The sequence below is a fragment of the Nematostella vectensis genome, chromosome 11 (assembly GCF_932526225.1).
Source record: "Nematostella vectensis chromosome 11, jaNemVect1.1, whole genome shotgun sequence".
NCBI lineage: Eukaryota > Metazoa > Cnidaria > Anthozoa > Actiniaria > Edwardsiidae > Nematostella > Nematostella vectensis.
The window spans coordinates 8,191,581-8,212,821 of NC_064044.1; the positions used below are offsets into that span (position 1 = coordinate 8,191,581).

General features: G+C 39.2%; 2 protein-coding genes across 3 annotated transcripts; both read left to right on the plus strand.

Annotated features, from left to right (window-relative positions):
- The first annotated feature begins 2,975 nt into the window (after window positions 1-2,975).
- LOC5518378 (PR domain zinc finger protein 14) lies at window positions 2,976-10,354 on the plus strand. Of its 2 annotated transcripts, XM_032363027.2 has the most exons (6): window positions 2,976-3,078; window positions 3,629-3,817; window positions 7,948-8,213; window positions 8,460-8,739; window positions 9,044-9,311; window positions 9,742-10,354. In XM_032363027.2, the coding sequence occupies exons 1-6, from the start codon at window positions 3,069-3,071 to the stop codon at window positions 10,196-10,198; spliced, it is 1,470 nt and encodes a 489-aa protein (XP_032218918.2). In that variant the 5' UTR covers window positions 2,976-3,068; the 3' UTR covers window positions 10,199-10,354. The 2 variants fall into 2 exon arrangements, with proteins under 2 accessions (XP_032218918.2, XP_001638396.3); XM_001638346.3 differs by lacking the exon at window positions 3,629-3,817 and having other exon boundaries at window positions 2,984-3,078.
- A 4,464-nt stretch (window positions 10,355-14,818) lies between these two features.
- LOC5518438 (tubulin alpha-1 chain) lies at window positions 14,819-20,695 on the plus strand. The gene is made up of 5 exons (XM_001638345.3): window positions 14,819-14,919; window positions 17,167-17,389; window positions 17,717-17,865; window positions 18,776-19,456; window positions 19,894-20,695. Exons 1-5 carry the CDS (start codon window positions 14,917-14,919, stop codon window positions 20,188-20,190), a joined length of 1,353 nt encoding a protein of 450 aa, XP_001638395.1. The 5' UTR covers window positions 14,819-14,916; the 3' UTR covers window positions 20,191-20,695.
- The last annotated feature ends 546 nt before the right edge of the window (window positions 20,696-21,241 follow it).

The following is a 21,241-nucleotide window of genomic DNA, read 5'->3' on the forward strand; positions in this document are numbered from 1 at the left end:
CCCCACTGCTTCCAGGTATGTGGTTATCAAAGAATAGCATATCAGTCAATCTTGTTTTAAAATCTGTCGTTTTTCTAGCTCGCTCGGTCATTCCCTTTTTAGGCACTACTCATACCATATTTGCTTCAATCATTTTTTCGCTTTTTTATCGCTCTAGAACTTTGTAAGTCGATATTTTCCACGTAAACTTGCAGGAATTCGTGTTAACTACGATTTTGCTGGCAGCCATCTTGGAAATGGAGCCTAGTCCCTAACGTTTTAGAATATCACAGCTCTCCCGCTCGCTCGCTCGCCCCAGGCTCCTTTAGACCATTTAGAAAAACGATAGCCATTGATTGATATGAGTTGTGCCCCTCCCTCCCCCAGTAGATATCGCGGGCCAGCACCGGTCATTTACGAGGTTCTTGTAAATTCGTAGTGGCATCCATTAGCATCAATCAAAACGTGGGTTAGTGGTATATATCAGGCCCGTACCCAGGATTTTTCTTGGGGAGAGAGGGAGGGGTGCGAAATCCGAAAAAGTGGACCTTATTTTTCCGGGGAGTGGGGGGTGAGTTTGATACAAATCTAACCACACTGAAAAAACAAAAGGGATTTTTTATGCCATTTCAGTATCTCCACTGGACGTTTATTACCGGATTTTGTGTGTTTTTGCCTTGCGTAGGTGTGGTACAAACAGGGGACACAGGGGTTGAAATGATATGTACACCTCTTCGAGATTTCAGAATAATCACGTATCCCCTTTAAAATCATATTAATCTGAAAATAAAAACAATCACGTTAATTAAACGTGTTTTCTCTACGGGTGTTTCCTATTTTCCTGTGTGTTTACCAATAAAAAAGAAATTTAAATCTACAGGAGAGCATCTTAACGAGCCTTGTCACGTATAGCTAGTTGATTATAGCTAGTTGATTATGTAAGCTTTTAGACGTCTTTTACGTCTTTGTTCTGCTTAATTTGAACTGAGGGCCATTCCCTGGTGGTTTAAATTAGAAACAAAAGTAAAGACGAAATGTATTCGACGATTCAGTCCATAAGGGTTACACCCTTTCCGCCACAAACTATTTTTTTTTTGCTGTTAGGTTGACGTTTTCTGCTGCTAACTTTCTTCCTCATGTTTTGCTGAAGTAAAAGATCTATATCTTCTAAGAATTAAAAGGCCTGATAATGCTGTCCATATCTTTATTGATCAGTTTTATACGAGCTAACGTTATTTTCCTCTCTAAAATAATAGCGGCGCACTGATGGTGTAGCGAATTGATAAACAATAATCTATTTTATCGCCTGCTAGCATATGTTACATTATTCTTCGTATTTAAGGGCAGTACGCACATATTAAACAAAGTGGTCAGAGATGGGATAAATTCGACGAATTGTGGCTGAAAATCCTTGAAATCAATCAATGTCTTTGGAATTTTGATTCTGCATCTGAGCAACAGAAAGTATCTCAGTGCAACAAATAGTAAGATAAGTAGAAATGCAAGAGCAATACAATAGTTAAAGCGTGCCGTGATGGTGCAAACATAGGAATCCATCCATGGATGGCGCATAGATCGGTTCGATCCTTGGTCGGAGACAAAGCAGGTAATGGTAGAAGTAGTAGTTTTATTTCAAGAGGCTATCACTTATTAAAAGTGTGCTGTAGCATGGTAAGAAATCGGCCCCCTCGGCCCCTGATTTTGAGTTGAACTAATTAGGCCTGCCAGAAACTTGTGCTCCTTAGCCCCAACATTTATTTATTGATTTATTTTCTTAATGCTTTTTGAATAGTTAAACGCTTAGAACATGGCTGTATAAGTGCAATATAAGTTCTAAATTTTTTATTGTTTATGGAAAACACGTATGAGAGGAGGTTGCTCTTTGCGCTCATTCAATCCAAACACACAAATCACGCTCTGTGATAACCCTTTACCCACCCCCCCCCCCCCCACCTCCCCCCTCCTCCTGGAGCTCGGGAAATACCTATTGGGTGCGATTTTTAATTATGAACAGACATTGACCTGATAGACACACTGAAATTTGTAGTAGTTTAAAAACGTTTTTTTTTACAAAGCAAAACGACAATTAAGACAACAATAAATACACGCTTATAGTAACCCCAATTGCGAATACCTTAAATTTCATTATCCGCTTTATTTAGACGATTTCGCAGCCTTTAAATCATCTAGGGCAATCAATTATCTCGCCGTGGTATTTGCTTTGTACAGTCGAATGGGTTTCTAGCGCAACATGGAGTCTTGAAGACTGCACAGAGGCGGGTAATGATTGGCTTAGAAGGGCATGAGTGACTATTAGATTTTCTCCAATAAAGTCGTTTCAATTTTTAAGTGTGAATATTTTTGGTCAATCTTGGGGACTGAATTCGGCTAAAGCAGGAGTATGATTGGTTAAAGGAGTTATACGAGAGACTGCTAAATTCCCCGAGTAAGCACGAAAATTGGGGTTTGAGTCAACGCGAGGTCATTAAAAACTCTACTCACGTAATTCTACTACCGGGTCATTCAGAGCATTAAATGAATCATTATCTAGCACGCCAAGGATATGAAAAAAAGACATAAGTAATGTTATTTCAATAAATCGTCAATTTTAATGTTGCCCCCCTTTGAGATTACAATACCCGACGGGTCATTTAACTAATATTTCGCTGGTTAAAAAGCGGTTTTCTTTTCTATCTTATTTGATTTTCCCCATGTCCGCTTGACGTAGATGAGAAATATGACTTCAAGTCTTATATAAATTTTTGTAATAATCATTCTAGGGGCATATTCTTTTATGTTTTACGTGAAAATGAAGTTGCCGATATGTAGCTTTCATACGTTTTTGGTGTCTGTGTGCGTTCTCATAAAGTTGAGATCGCGGCGGGGTGCCTGTGGTTCAGCCCCCACAGAAGTTATGAACCTGTTTTGTCGTCAGCTGTTGGCTAATGATCAGCGCATGCGCGAGAGTCATTAATCGCGCCTAAGCCTCTGGGAATTGTATAAAAGGGACAGGCAGAGAAAGTTTGGAATGCAGTGCAGCATTCCAAAGACAAGACTTGAACCTGTTGAAACCATTGCAAGAAAATATCATGGATCGAGGTAAATATAATACGCAGTGCAGGATGAAACATGACATTGTTACTAAAAAAACAGTTAGTGTTCGTTATAAGAAAAAAATATATCATACATCACCTCCAGGATGAACGGATTTAGTGCGTTATGTTGTGGATATATTCTTGCGCCGTCTAATTCTTCCAGAGAGCACCACACAAATTGGTTAGGCTACTAGAACAGCAAGCTATGGCACGGTCTAAAATGCATTAGAAAACGTCTACCAGTGTAAGAGAGTGCAAACAAAAGTAGTGAATTCTTAAATGTAATAGTATACTATCCTTATTTTAAGCACTAGAAGCTTTTATTTTGATATTTTGAATAACGTTCTCGATACATTGTAATTGTAAGAAAAACGGTGTGCTCTAAAGATGTACGAGATATTGATATCTGGGTCTAATTTAGCACCTGCGAATAGTAAGGCCCTCTTAGGAAACAGGTCAGAATCTCTAGTAAATACGCTCCTAATTATTCAAAGTAAAAAAAAGGTATCTGTAACTGTGAAAAATAGTAAATAATTATTCTGTTTGTTTTGTAGGTATAGAGAAAGATATTAAACCTGACATATCTACGCTGCAAAAAAACCTTCTCCAAAATACCCAGAGCTTAGGCTGTCGTCGACATTCATTGGGTCTAACACATAATGATCTAAATTCCTGTTTATTTGGCTATTTCACTACAACCGAAAACATCCCAAAAACCTCACAGGGAAATTTTAAAGTCACAGGTAAATAACATGGTTAACATTCTTGTATTTTACTTTTATGGATTGTTGTATGTGTGCTGTTATTTGTATGAAAACTTTGATCAAAGTCATTTGATCTATTGGTTTTTCATTGTACTCGTATTGTATAGTAATTCTAGTTAGGCAAGTACAAAGCTGGCGTGAGCTTTTGTGTATTCTATGTTATAATTATGGCAAGCTAAGGTTCAAAAAGCCGAACAATTAGGACCCAAATTATTCCAGTGCTTTTTGGAAATTACTAACGAGCATTGGTTGTTCTAGAAGCCAATTACTATCATTTTTTCACACTGATGTTGAATCTCTTGGGGTACTATTCAATGGCGGCTCATAGAAAGCATTTTTCTGTAATGTTTGACTATAAAACTTTAGTGATGAGATAGCGACTTTGGCGTTCTTTTATGTTTTTACGCAGCGCTTAGAGAAGGAATGGACAGACGTTTTTTTATACTCCATAAATGGCAACTTCCTAATCTTTGTGTTTTACCGACCGTTCAATTGTAAGGGACAGTGTTTAGAGCAGGGTTTAAGAGCCCCACTGCGTTAAGTGTGGTTTAAGTGAAATCACAAAAATGATAGAAGTACGGAATAATTACTTTAAGGTAGAAAAACTAGCTTGAAAAAGTAAGAATAACTTGAAATTAATAGCGCGAAACTTTTACTGCGTAATTATCTCTTTTTGCGCGTGTGTTTATTTTCCCTGAACATTTTTTACTGTAATAAGTACGTTGTAATTAATATACTGTAGGTAGACTTTATCTTAGCGTTCCTTTAAATATTTAAGTTCCTGTGAGGTAACAGAAGGCACATACTTGTTCTGGCGTTTTTAACAAGTAATTCTCATTCTACTCGGAAATCATTCTTCACATCTAGACATGTCCTTATCAATTCGATCTCGAAGCGAAGAAAAATTTGAAAAGTAAGAAAAACCTTTCTTTTTCATTTTAATTCCAACACCATCATTCAAGGTTAGAAATTAACACGGTCAGATGATCTAAAAAGGACTTAATGTTTCTACAATAACATGTGCTCACTAGCTCGAAGTATACAGCCAACCACATTTGAAAAAGAATTAATCAAACTATAAACAAATTGAGCTGAGGTTTTTCCTACTTAAAAACTGGCATCAAATGGAGAGATTATCTATTTTTAATCACGCAAAATTCAGTTGTTTTCTTTCTTTCTTTAGATTCTAACATGGTACTGTTAAGGTTAAGGGAATGGGTGATTTGGTCAGGGGTGGCGCACTTTTAGGAGTGTGATTGTTTTATTAGGATGACGGATATGCGCCAGATTCCGATTGAGTGGACTTGAAAGGCTAAGAAAATACACAATTCTCGCGGTTCTTTCTGATCCTTGTCAAGGTCTATAACAACCTCCAATATATCTGTCTTGAACATTGCAGCTAAAAACATAAAGACATACGCAACACAAAATAGAGGCATATCTTGGGAAAAATCTCCCATTGAAAAAGCCCCAAATTATGCATCAACTAAATATATTTTCATTCAAACAGGGAATGATTTTAAACATTTAATTTAAATCATTTCAACCGTGCATTGGTATGCCAATGAAAGGCGTAGTAAATCCTTAACTAGGGAGTGTCACTCACTAGAACACTCGAATGGCTTCCGCACGGAGTTCGCTCGTTAACAGCACTTGAGTGGCTTCCAATGCGATTCACTCGAAAGAAAGACTTGAACCGAAATTTCAATATATTTTATTACTCCGAAAAAAATAAAAGGTAACGTATTATCCAAAAGTATTTTCGAATGCATAGATTAAACACTTAGAGCTACTTTTGTCATGCCGAATATTTATTCTTTTTAAAAGAAAGCTCACGAAGCTTTATTACATTTAAGTGGAGGAATCCAAATTTATTTACTTTCTTATTAAAGTTCTGAGCTGCCCATAAAGCAAATGCAATGAAACAAACCCGACATTTGTTTGCCTTTATCAATCACTTCAGCAAATAATTTCTCTTAATATACAAAAAATTCCGCTATTTGTTTTATCGATCTAGCAATTACAAAAACAACTCAGATTATATTACGTAGAAGTTATTAACATTTGTAACAAAACAGAACAATGCAAATTTTTACCCGAAAAGTATTAACAATGGCGCATTTTGGGGTGGTTCCGTATATATCCAAAAGAACCACACTTTTTAAAGCGAAAATTATTCAAACTTAGGAGCAACAATGAGCTTGGAGCGCATTGGTAAAGTATTTATAAAACTTCTATATCCGTCATTATATGGTGGTATAGGATAAATCGCTCCATTATTAAATAAGCTGTATTTTTCAAAATAGGATGGTTGGGAATGACTCCAAGACTAAAATTAATTACAAAGCACAGCACGAACTTCTGAATACTTTGCGATGAGAAAGAGGGCTTTTACGAAGGGGTACTTCAATGAGAATGTTTCTTCCCGACAAATTCGAGTAAAACTTTTCTTTTCAGCTTTAATGACATACAACGGGATTTTAAAAACGACATGAAAAAGTTGTCTTTCTGTTTACTGGCTTTTAGTACTCTTGCCAAACACTACAGGCAGTTAATTCGTAACGCATACACCATTCATTAATTCGCTAGATTCTCAAGTTCAATGTAAGTTTAATTATTTTAATAAGGAGAAGAATTCATATGATTCAAATAATTAAATTAAGTTTAAAAGGGTTTCATCTACTACAAAGCAAGAATAAAAACTTGTAAAGCTCTCTTACTTCAATATTTGCAGTATTTGGAACAATCTTCATTCGGGTAGACTATCAAACTAACAAGAGTTTTTTTTTATGATTAGCCTGCTTAAATAAGTTTTGGTCGTTAAAAGAAAGACGGACGGCTTAGGCAAGTAAATTAAAAGCATAAATAGCATAAACGCTGTTTTAATGTCTTTAAACTTAATTTCTATTTCCATACACGAGATTCTAGCAATTCTCGCTTCTAGTCTTGTAGAAGACTGTGCAATACAAATTAGCTTGTTAGAAACTGTGCGTTAAATTTATTCTTTCATCTTGGTTTTTCAAATTAAATATTCATCCATCTCACCACAACATAAACATATAAAATTTAACAAATACTTTCGGAAAACTTCACATGGAGATAAAAACTTCAATCTTATTTTCCCACGTGCCAAGAACAAACTCACAATTGTTTTCTTTGTCTTGAAACAATGGAAGAAACAATTTTGTAGATAAGATTTGGTAAACAGCTAACGTGCCAGTTTATATGTTTTTCTAAAGTACAAAATAGTTTTATTCAATATTGTCTGGCAGGTCCAAGGGTACAGACAGTTCTAATTGAATCTTGTTAAAACATTTACTGCGTCAATTCATTTAAAAGTGATCCTTTGTTGTGTTCCTTTAAGTTTTGGTTTTCCCATTGAAAGAGGCTATTAGACTATGTAAGCAAAAACTTCAAGAGTTTAATAAGTCTAATTAGCTTAATGAACTATGCAACTAGTCTTTGTACTGGGATATCTATATATCGTGATACAAAACGTCTACGTTTTCTATTCGCATGTCAACACGGCTATAATCGTCGAGTTGTGTGCAAATCTAACATCAAGTATCGAGAATTTATTAAGAAAAAAAGATCTGATACTTCCAAATCATGTGAATGGAAACACTCGGTTGATAGTTGTACTTTCGTTTTTTCTTAGAGTCAATTAGTGAGTCAATTCGATCGTCGATTCACCGTACTGAGTAGCAGACACAAAATTGCACTTTAAAAAAGGGGTAAGAAAAGAATTAAAACAAACCATCTTTAGGAGGTTAGAGAACGCACAACGATTGGCATTTATAAATCAAAGGTATTTTTTTATAATTCCTTTAAGATGCGAACTTTAATTCTTAGAAACCGATACAGGCGATATGGTCTTTAGGCAAGCAAGCGAACCTGATATTTTTGTACGAGAGCTAGTTAATTTTGTTTTACACATAGGATACCTGGATGTCTAAGAGGCTAAGAGGGCATCATCCCCAGTTTTTAACCGAGAATCAACGGCGTAGTATCGGCTATTTCTATGAGGGCGAGCGTGCGTGATCGTATAGTAAACTAAGGGTAGTTATCAATGTATACTAATCAATGTTTGCTTAATTTTGTTTCTACAGATCAAATGTCATCTCCAAATATCAAATCAGTCCCTTTGGTCTCAAGGATTAGCTGTGGACTCCTGGCCAATCACACAATAGAAGCTTCCTGTCAATTACCTCAAGGGTTGCGTCTGATTAGTGCTGCCATGGGAACGGCAAGCCAATACGCAGTCATGTGTTCTCAGAAGGTTATATCACGTGGTATGAGATTTGGACCCTACAGGGGGAGGGTAGTGCAGCTGTCTCAAGTTAATGAGAGAGAGGATAATGCGTTTATGTGGGAGGTAAGATGCATACTTTTATGTGAACACGTTTGCTGAAAATGATTTATAATCGAGGGAAATTTTTCATTACCAACATCACAAGTTGGCGAGTAGTAGAGGGGCGCTCGCATCCTTCAAGCCCTCCCCCACTTCGGCCCCGTAAAAAGAGGCATGCCGTGTCCTCAAAACCTTCGAAAAACCCCAAATCATACTAGATTCGCTTTTGTTGCTTAATTTTAACTAAAAGCATTATATTTTGTTTTTAAGGTTTTTCAAAACGGCCAATTTAGCCACTTCATTGATGGCAGTACTGAGAGCGAGAACTGGATGAAATTCGTGAACTGCGCTCGACACCGCGACGAACAGAACCTAAGACTCGTCCAAGATGGCGGCGATCTGTATTATGATGCATGCCGGGATATTGTCCGCGGAGAAGAGCTGCTTGTTTGGTATGGGCCTTGGTACGAGTTGTACATGGGTATATTGGTGGGGATGAAGACGGTGCAGCCAAGCAGGAAGACAGGGCACAAGAAATTGATAAGCGAAGGTGAGTTGTTTGAAAGGAGGTTTGTGCTGGTGGGTGTAGTTTCTTTTGTCATAATGACAGCCATCAGCTTCTACACAAACACTAAAACCAGCACCACCATAATCATAATTGTCATCACCAGCAACACCACCTTCACCGCCGTTCTCATCAATAAATACCAACAGCAACATCAAGATTATCATCTTTATTATAGAACCACCTGCTTCCCTATCAACAATACCGTCACTGCTCACTGCTGATCGCTCAAAAAAACTCCACTAATAGTCTGTAAAATCTCAAAAGCCTTTCCATGATATTTCCCCAGGTGCACCTGGTAACTACTCGTGCGAGAGATGCGGCAAAGTGTTCGCGTACAAATATTACCGCAAAAGCCATCTCAAGTACACTCGGTGTGTGGACCAGGGTGACAGACGCTTCCCGTGTGAGCAATGCGATCGATCCTTCGACAAGCGTGACCGACTGCGTATCCACGTGCTCCACGTGCATGAGAAGCACCGCCCACATGAGTGTCACGTGTGCAAGAAACGCTTTTCCCAGTCCTCCAGTCTCAACAAACACATGCGCGTCCACAGGTAGACCCAAATCGTTCTAGAGCTCATTACATTAAAAAATCCAAATTATTCTGAATGTATTTAGCCTGCGGTAACTAATTGAGGGCACAACGCCTCCAGTTTATCGTTCCTTATCTGATAAGTCTTGAGATTCACAGTCCTCCAATGTAAAGAGACACTTGTTTATACAAAATCCCTTTAACTTGAAGCGAATCCCGTATCACTGGAATATTCCGACATTTTAAATGCATCACGGCATGTCGAGCACAATACTTCTAAGACTGGCTGACTAATTATACTGATTGACTGGCGGGGTCGCAGTTCGTACACAGCGCTGTGCACGAACTGCGACAAGGCGTCCAGGGCCTCCACAATCCTCCTCAATCCTGACTGACTGACTGATGATTTCAGCAATCATTTCATGTTTAATAACATTTTTTTTCTTTCATAGCGGTGAGCGCCCATATAAGTGCACGTACTGCGACAAGGCATTCACGGCCTCCTCAATCCTGCGCACGCATATTAGACAGCACAGCGGCGAGAAACCATTCAAGTGCAAGCACTGCGGGCGCGCCTTCGCGTCGCACGCGGCGCATGACAGCCACGTGCGGCGCACACACACAAAAGAAAAGCCCTGCATATGCGAGTACTGTGGCAAAGCGTTCGCGCAGTCCTACGAGCTCAAGTTCCATATAAATATGCACACTGGGGCTAAGCCTTACACGTGTGAGAAATGCGGTCGGGGATTCTCAAGCCCTTCGTCGAGGGATCGGCACCGAACGAACTTCGATTGCACGACGAGGAAAAATCGAGCACCTAAAGTGATGAAGAGGAGTCAACAGTTGGTTTGTGTGCAAGGGGCTGTTGGTGGGGGGATCTCAGAAAAGGGGTTTCCTTTGAACAGGTAAAATAGGTTTTTCCAGGGGATAAATCATTAATACTTAAAAACCCCTGGTTTTGTATGTAGTAAGATTTTCTTGGAAATTTCGTATATGCAAAACTAATATATATGACAAAAACATAATTGAAAATATTTTAAATAAAAATATATTGGTGTATCAGAATTATTTACTATAGTCGCTATTGACGCCTTTCCGATTCCACCTCCCAACCCTTTTCCTACCTCACAACCTCCTATTCGTAGTTCCCTTTAGACTCTTCACCACCCACACCTACTAGTTAGTTTATCCATCTATTTGTATTCCCCACCCAACCCCCTTGCTCGACATTTTCTTTCATCTCTCCACCCCACCCCTTCCCTTATTGTATCGCTAAGCACGGGTCTCACATCAACGCTTCAAACGTCTGTACCAAACTTGTAGTTTATTACAATTGATGATTACTCAAGTAGGTTGATAGCTCGAAATCTGTAATGATATAGTACAATTAGTTACAGTTTCTATTTGGAAATCATAGAAAATAGTATAGTTTCCATTGGCCTCTTAGTTGTTTGCCGCGCTTAGGATGGTGTTCTTGTGGTTGTGATTAATTACAGGTTGTTGCGTCACTAATCAAAATTAATGTTACAACGAAACACCTTTTCGCGATTTTATTCCATCTGTCCACCTCTCTGTTGAGGCCACATTTGTAATAAGGTAGGCCACATTTGTAATAAGGTGGGCCACATTTGTAAAAAGGTTGTGCCACATTTGTAATAAGGTAGGCCACATTTGTAATAAGGTAGGCCACATTTGTAATAAGGTGGGCCACATTTGTAATAAGGTGGGCCACATTTGTAATAAGGTCGTGCCACATTTGTTATAAGGTCGCGCCACATTTGTAATAAGGCCGCGCCACATTTGTAATAAGGTCGTGCCACATTTGTAATAAGGTCGTGCCACATTTGTAATAAGGTCATGCCACATTTGTAATAAGGTCATGCCACATTTGTAATAAGGTCGTGCCACATTTGTAATAAGGTCATGCCACATTTGTAATAAGGTCGTGCCACATTTGTAATAAGGTCGTGCCACATTTGTAATAAGGTCGTGCCACATTTGTAATAAGGTCGTGCCACATTTGTAATAAGGTCGTGCCACATTTGTAATAAGGTCGTGCCACATTTGTAATAAGGTCGTACCACATTTGTAATAAGGTCGTGCCACATTTGTAATAAGGTCGTGCCACATTTGTAATAAGGTCGTGCCATATTTGTAATAAGGTCGTGCCACATTTGTAATAAGGTTGTGCCGCATTTGTAATAAGGTCGTGCCACATTTGTAATAAGGTGGGCCACATTTGTAATAAGGTGGGCAACATTTGTAATAAGGTCGTGCCACATTTGTAATAAGATCGTGCCACATTTGTAATAAGGTTGTGCCACATTTGTAATAAGGTCGTGCCACATTTGTAATAAGGTCGCGCCACATTTGTAATAAGGTCGTGCCACATTTGTAATAAGGTCGTGCCACATTTGTAGTAAGGTCGTGCCACATTTGTAATAAGGTCGTGCCACATTTGTAATACGCTAGGCCACATTTGTTATAAGCTAGGCCACATTTGTCATAAACTAGGCCACATTTGTAATAAGGTAGGCCACATTTTTAATAAACTAGGCCACATTTGTAATAAGCTAGGCCACATTTGTAATAAGGTAGGCCACATTTTTAATAAACTAGGCCACATTTGTAATAAGGTCGTGCCACATTTGTAATAAGGTCGTACCACATTTGTAATAAGGTAGGCCACATTTTTAATAAACTAGGCCACATTTGTAATAAGGTAGGCCACGTTTTTAATAAACTAGGCCACATTTGTAATAAGGTCGTGCCACATTTGTAATAAGGTCGTACCACATTTGTAATAAGGTAGGCCACATTTGTAATAAGCTAGGCCACATTTGTAATAAGGTCGTGCCACATTTGTAATAAGGTCGTGCCACATTTGTAATAAGGTCGTGCCACATTTGTAGTAAGGTCGTGCCACATTTGTAATAAGGTCGTGCCACATTTGTAATAAGGTCGTGCCACATTTGTAATAAGCTAGGCCACATTTGTAATAAGGTCGTGCCACATTTGTAATAAGGTCGTGCCACATTTGTAATAAGGTCGTGCCACATTTGTAATAAGGTCGTACCACATTTGTAATAAGGTCGTGCCACATTTGTAATAAGGTCGTGCCACATTTGTAATAAGGTCGTACCACATTTGTAATACGCTAGGCCACATTTGTAATAAGCTAGGCCACATTTGTTATAAGCTAGGCCACATTTGTCATAAACTAGGCCACATTTGTTATAAGCTAGGCCACATTTGTCATAAACTAGGCCACATTTGTAATAAGGTAGGCCACATTTTTAATAAACTAGGCCACATTTGTAATAAGCTAGGCCACATTTGTAATAAGCTAGGCCACATTTGTAATAAGCTAGGCCACATTTGTAATAAACTAGGCCACATTTGTAATAAACTATGCCACATTTGTAATAAGCTAGGCCACATTTGTAATAAACTAGGCAACATTTGTAATAAGGTAGGCCACATTTGTAATAAGCTAGGCCACATTTCTAATAAGCTAGGCCACATTCGTAATAAGGTAGGCCACATTTGTAATAAGCTAGGCCACATTTGTAATAAGCTAGGCCGCATTTGTTAAAACGGCCACATTTGTAATAAGCTAGGCCACATTTGTAATAAACTATCTGATACCTCATGAAAGAAACATCGTATGACATCCAAACTTGGTAAGTGTCATTCAGGTGTCATGGGGGGTGCAGCCAGATGGTCACGTGATATGTGACGTCATCTATTACGTCATTAGAAATAAGAAGTATAAACATTAAAGATATGTCATGATAAACACATCGTCAGGCTGCCAAACATGCAAGATGTCATGCAAGTGTCAATAAGGTGAGACAGAATGGTCACGTGATGTATGACGTCATTGACGACGACATCGAAATATTCATATCTCAAGTTGAAACATCGTCAGACATCTAAACTCGGAAGATATCATGTAGCTTAGGTAGGTGTTAAGGCAGATCGAAGAGATAGATCATGTAATGTGCGACTTTATCGATAGCGTCACAAGCAGTCATAAAGCTTTATATTAACATTATCGGACAAAAATAATCAAATCTGTGGTTTGGAGCTCTGCTTTTAGGCAGTGCCTCAAGTTATCTGATAAACAAGAAGAATTTGATTTCTCTAAGAGGTAGCGACAGAATTAATCAAAATGACGTCATCGATTATGCAAACTCAAGTCGATAAGGCAAACACCAAGGATCATATCTTATCCCGTAAAACAAAGAGTAATATGCTCTTGACAAAAAAATGCACATTTAGTCATATATATGATAAAAACAAGGCCCCAATTCTGATAATTAATGATAATCATCTATTATTCTCGCAATCAACGTGTTCCCGAAAGTATATCAATAAAATAAGTTACTATCTGTTTGGTTGCCTTGATAAACTCAGTTCTTGAGATATTATTTCCTTTTCCTTTAATGACGTCATCGATGACTTCACATATCACGTGATCATTTTGTTTCCCCCCCCCCCCTAGATACCTACATGTCACCTATCAAGTTTGGTTGTCATACGTGCTTCGTTCATATGGATATTTTTGTTTTTGGTGCCGTCATTGATTACGTCACATATCACGTGACCATCTGGTTGCACCTACCCATGATACCTACGTTTCTTTTATTAGATATCAGATAGTTTATTACCTATGTGGCCTACCTTATTACAAATGTGGCCGTTATAACAAATGTGGCAGGTTATTACATATGTTGCCTCAACACTCTCCACTCCTTCCCCTATTCGCCATTTTCTCTAAATTGTCCACCTTCCCACCTCTCCCCTATTCGCCATTTTATTTCATCTTTCCACCTTCCCACACCTCCCCTATTTCCCATTTTATTTTATCTGTCCACCTTCCCACCCCTCCCCTATTCGCCATTTTATTTCATCTGTCCACCTTCCCACCCCTTCCCTATTCGCCATTTTATTCCATTTGTCCCACCTCCCCATCCATCCCCCTATTCGTCATTCCCTTTCAACTACAGACAGCCAAAATATGGAATGTAAATATTTTATTCTTGTTTGGGAAAACCCTTGGAATATGTTAGGTTTTTCATAATTTGTTACATGATGTTCATTTAAGAGTGGGGCTAGAATGCGGTTTATCCTGTAGTAATTGTAATTAGCCCCTAACATCAATTCAACAAAGTAACTGCCACGGAAGACGAAAGGAAACACGAATTCTTTCAAGCATGTGTAAAATCTAGCTGCTTTTGACGACTAAAAAACAAAGACAAAGATTGAAGCGGACTTCGCCAAATATGGTAGCAATGTCTGGTTGAATAAATGATGAACAACTTTTAATACAAATATTTTCTACTCTATCAAATGTCATCATCTAAACAATAGATACTTATCACGCTTATCACAACAAAAATATTAAAAATACATCTCATTCAGTCTACACGCTAGGCTTATCACGTGCTTTCAAAATCCGATCCTACCGCTGATTGGCTAGAAACTATGACGTCACTTTCGATCAGTATTTAGCGGGCGGTTTCACCAAAGGGTGGTCACTGCAGCTTGGAGGAAGTTACAGCGTAGCTCGTGGTACTTCAAGACTCGCCGAGATCCATCCTTTAAACTGCTCAATTCAGACCATGGTAAGAATGCTCTAAGATCTTCTAAGGCTATGGGTTTCAACACTGTTTCTTTGCTTACCATTTTGATTGGGTGAAGTGATTGATGTGGATATTTAAAGGTCACTTTAATTGATGCTTAATGCAGGGTGATTTTCTCGTGATGTGAGAGCGCTGTTGTAACTTGTATGATCCAACTTAAGCAGGGGAGATTTTCTTCTAACTTGCCCTAAAATGCTGCCAATATTTCAGTTATTTTTAGACCAAATCCTTTTAACCTTATTCATTGTAGGGCTATATACGGCATATTCAACTTAATAATTTGTTGTTTGCTTTTAGCATTTGCTTCAGATTTCTACTTGATAAATTTGATCTATATGATAGACATCAGCTTGATATTAATTCAATGAAGACATTATTCCCCATATTTACTAGTACTAGCGCTAGATTCAATAGAATACATTTTTCATTTTAATATCCTTTTTTTCGAATTGTATTTTCATCAGCTAAAAGTGAATGTGAAATATGTAAAGTTGCGTGACATGCTTGGTTGTAAAATGAAAAAAAACCTGTTTTTTATTTATCATAATGCAATGCGCGCTCAAACTTGTGATATCATGTGGAAAGCCACACCACAATGTGTCTCCCCGGTTTTGCAAAACGCTCTAAATAATGCAATTAAAATATTCTCGAAACTGGTTCCTTCCCCAATTAAGCTCTCTCCAGAGAAAGCTATAAATACTTTATTTCACTAGAAAAAATATTCAAAGCAAAATGGAAATATCAACAGTATTAAATGGATTTGTTATGCAATCCCGAATGACAACGTTTAGAGTAATTGGCAAGCGTTTGATTTGAACCCCGGACGAAGACATCCCGTCGCTTTCGGTTTGGCAGCGGCCTTAAAATCACGCTAAAGCGAGGTTTTGAATTTCAAAATATAGTGAATAATGCATCAAGAATCAAAATAATGCGGGTGAAAATCAGCGCACATGCACACGTTATCATGGGATACTGAAAATGGCGATATTAAAAATATACAAGCCACGGCAAGATGTCTTTGTTATTCTGAATTTAAAATTAATAAAGAAAAGTAAAATGAATTTTAAAATCATTGAGTACAATTGTATTTCTGAATATCCGTACTTTATTTTCTAAAAAAAAATCATATTTGACAGGTGTGATAAAATTCCCCCAAAGCAAACCCGATGTATCAAATTAATTCTCCTATGAGACACTTTGCACCTAAAACATTACCTATTTACCTAGAGATAATAAAAGCTAGAATCTACAGAAGATACAAGCAAAAGCTAAAGTTTGATTATCCTTCAATAATAAATGAACCACTTTTTGTTGGTTGAAATAAAATTCTTAATACATCTCTGTATGTAAAAAAGTAAAAGCTCGCGAAATAGCTCCAATCTCAACATTTATTTCTTTTAAAACTGGATGTGTCAATTGATATCAACGGTTCTCCATGTTTTGCTCTTTGCGTGATATCTTTTGTTTGGAGTAGACTAACATCTAAGATTAATTTGCTGCGCAACCTGTTGATAATCCGAGATAGAGAATGACTAATCAATGCATATTTTTGCCTCACGCTGGTTTCATACTTGCGGCTCCGATACACGTTGCTTGGTTTCACTCCAAATTTTATTTTTATGAGGTTCGATCAATGCATTCCCACTGAGGGTCGGCCGTGCTTTAATATGCTCCTTTTATTTTCTAAATCCGTCCCTGGCAGACCTGTACGTTATGACCCATAGACTTTATCAGGCCTTTGTCTATGCCACGCCCAAAGGATTATATGAGCTTCCTGTAAAATAAAAATAAAAAATAAAAAATAATAACAACAATAATAAAAAATGCAAATTCATATGTTGAATTTAAAACGTCTGATCAAGACTCACCTTTATAAACTTAAATGTTATATCATTCAGTATTGCAAATAAGTAGTATCTTTGTAAAGAAAGCTCAAATTTAAAACCATTTTAGAATATGCGCTCGATGATATTTACCATAAAAGATTGCGCCATATTAAGTAAGATATTTATCAATTTATAAAAAAACTAATTTAATAAAATAATAATAACAACTTGTTATTGTTATTGAATAACAATAGCAATAGCAATAGTAATAGCAATAACTTCCTGTCCAATCTAATATACCACTAAATCTTAGTTATTTTGTAACAAAATTCTGATGTGAATGCATGGATGCTGTGTATTTTGTGGGAGCATAAAACGGCTGTGTGATGGTCTTCTGTTTCAGCGCGAGTGCCTCTCTATTCACGTGGGCCAGGCGGGAGTGCAGATTGGCAATGCATGCTGGGAGCTGTATTGTCTTGAGCACGGAATACAGCCAGACGGACACATGCCAAGTGACCAATCAGCGGACAGATGTGATGACTCGTTCAGCACCTTCTTCAGCGAGACGGCCTCAGGGAAACACGTCCCGAGAGCTGTTTTTGTTGATCTTGAGCCCACGGTCATAGGTAAAGGATGCAACCTTACCCCCCAGGCCTTCTGGGTAATTTTCAATATAAGACGCCACATCATTGACAAAGTTGCATCCTTTGGTTGGTATTGGTTCAGCGCTGATTTTATCGATCCTTAATAGTCCCTTTTTCACGTGGGAACAATCCCCAAATTTGCAGTGACTCTACGGACCACTGCTAGCAAATTTATCCATGCAATTTGAGAGCTCTATGAATTTTGCTACAATTTTTAGGTTTCCAGTTTAACCAGAGTTACAATAAAGCCCGTATCGCGCGACACAAATGCATTTTTTTTCGTGCAACGTTTTTATTCGTCTCTTTCAGACGAGATTAGGACTGGGACCTACCGTCAGCTCTTCCATCCAGAACAGATGGTCACCGGCAAGGAGGATGCCGCTAACAACTATGCTCGCGGGCACTACACTGTCGGCAAAGAACTCATAGACGTTGTCCTAGACAAGATAAGGAAATTGGTGAGCTGGTTCTCTGCCAAACACTTCATTAGAACTGGGTCATCGATGCAATGGTGATATGGGGTACACCTTTTTTGCTATCATCATGACCACGATCATTCTTTAACATCACTTCTGATATTAGCATCAGGGGCGGATCCACCAGAAGTTAAAAAAGGGGGGTCGAAGCAAAAGTTTCAAGAAAGGGGGGAGGGGGGCGGACGTATTGTTTTCCCGTATATTCTTGTTATTTTAAGCCAAATGTCTGAAAAAAGGGGAGAGGCGCTCGGCTTACCCTTAGCATTACAGCCATACCATTATTATCACCATCACAATTCAAGCGCATAACCCAGGATTCGCTGAATAGTGGTGGGCAGCTATAGGCATAATATGGAAAAAGGATATAGTATTTGACGAACCTTCAATAAAAAGGGCCCAATTGCTGATGGCCTGGGAGGGGTACACTTACACCCTGCGAAACCCCCTTACGCACCTGCAGTTATACTTATGGCCGCCATTTCTATTATCACCATCACGATCACAGTCCACTTCCAATGTGGTCTCCTTATGTGGGCTTAAGTGACACATACATTCATTACACAACACGAAAAGCCAAATTTACGCCTGCGTAAAGATTGCGTTACGACGACAGAACGTAAAGAAGCGTAAATGTTTATCACTCTTTACGCGATCTTTACGCAGGACGTAAAGCTGCGTAATTTTTTATCACGCCTTACGCGATCTATACGCAGAACGTAAAGATGCGTAAACGTTAATCAGCCTTTACGCGGCACATGCGTAAAGGTGCGTAAATATGGATTTTCGTACTTTGCTATCACCACCGAGATCATTATAATCGTCACAATCAGAAATACTTACCAAATCATAATGTATTACTATCTATTAACTACAACTTTTGTTCTTTTTTCAGGCTGATCAGTGCACAGGTCTCCAAGGATTCCTGGTTTTCCACTCATTCGGTGGTGGCACGGGATCTGGATTCTCCTCGCTATTGATGGAGCGTCTCTCAGTAGACTACGGCAAGCGATCAAAACTGGAGTTTGCCGTGTACCCAGCTCCCCAGATCTCAACTGCAGTGGTTGAGCCCTACAACTCCATCCTGACCACCCACACCACTCTGGAGCACTCTGACTGCGCCTTCATGGTGGACAACGAGGCCATCTACGACATCTGCCGCCGCAACCTGGATATCGAGAGACCCACCTACACCAACCTGAACCGTCTGATTGGTCAGATCGTGTCGTCCGTCACAGCCTCTCTACGATTTGACGGCGCCTTAAATGTCGACTTGACAGAGTTCCAGACCAATTTGGTCCCTTACCCCCGGATCCATTTTCCGCTGGCGACATACGCGCCCGTGATCGGGGCCGACAAGGCGTACCACGAGAATATGAGTGTAGCAGAGATCACAAGCGCGTGCTTTGAGCCGTCCAATCAGATGGTGAAGTGTGACCCTAGGTACGGCAAGTACATGGCTTGCTGTCTGTTGTACAGGGGTGATGTGGTCCCCAAGGATGTGAACTCGGCAATCGCTGCTATCAAGATGAAGAGGACCATTCAGTTCGTTGACTGGTGTCCAACTGGATTTAAGGTACCTAAATAGGACAAGTAACTGTGCGACGCGCGCTACCGTGGCCACCAATACAAAGTTTTACCATGCGACGCACGCTACCGTGGCCACCTTTACAAAGTTTTACCATGCGACGCGCGCTATCGTGGCCACCAATACAATGTTTCACCATGCGACGCGCATTACCGTGACCACCAAGACAAGGTTTTACCATGCGACGCGCACTACCTTGGCCACCAATACAATGTTTCACCATGCGCCGCGCACTACCGTGACCACCAAGACAATGTTTTACCATGCGACGTGCGCTACCGTGGCCACCAATACAATGTTTTAACATGCGACGCCAATACAATGTTTTTAAAATTAATGAACCTGCTGAACGGCATTTCAGTGCCATCCAAACATCTCTGATAAACAAAAAAAAATCAGCTAAGACCTTTTACTCCGGCATACAGGTCGGCATCAACTACCAGCCACCTACTGTTGTCCCTGGCGGTGACCTGGCCAAGGTGCAGCGTGCCGTGTGCATGTTGAGCAACACCACAGCCATCGCCGAGGCCTGGGCTCGTCTGGATCACAAGTTTGATCTGATGTACGCCAAGCGGGCCTTTGTGCACTGGTATGTGGGTGAGGGTATGGAGGAAGGAGAGTTCTCCGAGGCTCGTGAGGATCTGGCAGCCCTTGAGAAGGATTACGAGGAGGTCGGGGCCGACTCGCCTGACGACAGCGTTGTTGACGAAGACGAGTTTTAGGGACTGGGTACTAATGAGTTGAAGGCGTGGATACTAATGCATTGGGAACCTGGCTTTGGCTGCTTTAACAAATTTCTGGGTAGCCTATAGAGCATGCTCGAGGATGCATTGTTTTTTTTGGCCTCGAAAACCTTAAGTAGTGTCCGCAAGTATCTCCGAGCATATCTATCAGGTCATTACCTAAAGTCATTCTTGTAGTTTAGGTACTGTAATGCCGTCACACGAATTTATACGAAAATGACTTCTTGGTCCGGTTTCCGATGGGTTTAACTTTTCCACGTTCACCAAAGAAGGCCCAATCTCCAATACTCTGACAATTTAGTATTAAATATATTTTAGCTTCTTGCCAGTGGATCTTGCTTCTTTCCGCGGATCAAGTTTATATTTATTTGTATTTAGTATAATGATTTTGTAACTATTTAGTAAAGACATCCAGTATTTAGTAAAATGTTATAGTTTTTAACTAGTAAGCCATAAATAATAATACTATTAATAATAATAATAAAGCTTGAGTGTCTTTAATCGATCATCTGTCCGAGCAGAGGTTATGGGGAGCCGAGTGAGGTATTAAAGGCTGTAAAGAAAGCCCAAGGTTATGTCATTTCCTATTCTTTGGCCAGTAGTTACATGCTCGTACACAAAGGGAGTGTTCAGTGTGCATGCACCCCCCTCCCCCCCCCCCCCCCTTGGCGGCCAAAACGTGGGTCATTTCTTTATTAAGGAATCTTCAAATACTATGCTTTTTCCATATCATACCTATGACTGCGCATCCCCCTTGGCCAACCTGGGTGCGGGGCTGCTTGCTAACGATCTATTTGAGAACCTTATTCAGCCACACTTATAACTGTTTTCATTCAGTATTGGAGACATTTTACTGTGATGAAATTCGAAATAAATCTTAAAACAATCTAAAAACAAAGCTTCATACTGCATTTACAAAATTCAATTCAAATACTGTATTGCCACCCTAAAATCAGCCGATGAAAATAGATTTTTCACACTTGCTATTTTCCTAAGATAACAAAATTGCGACCCGAGGCCATTTTGAAAT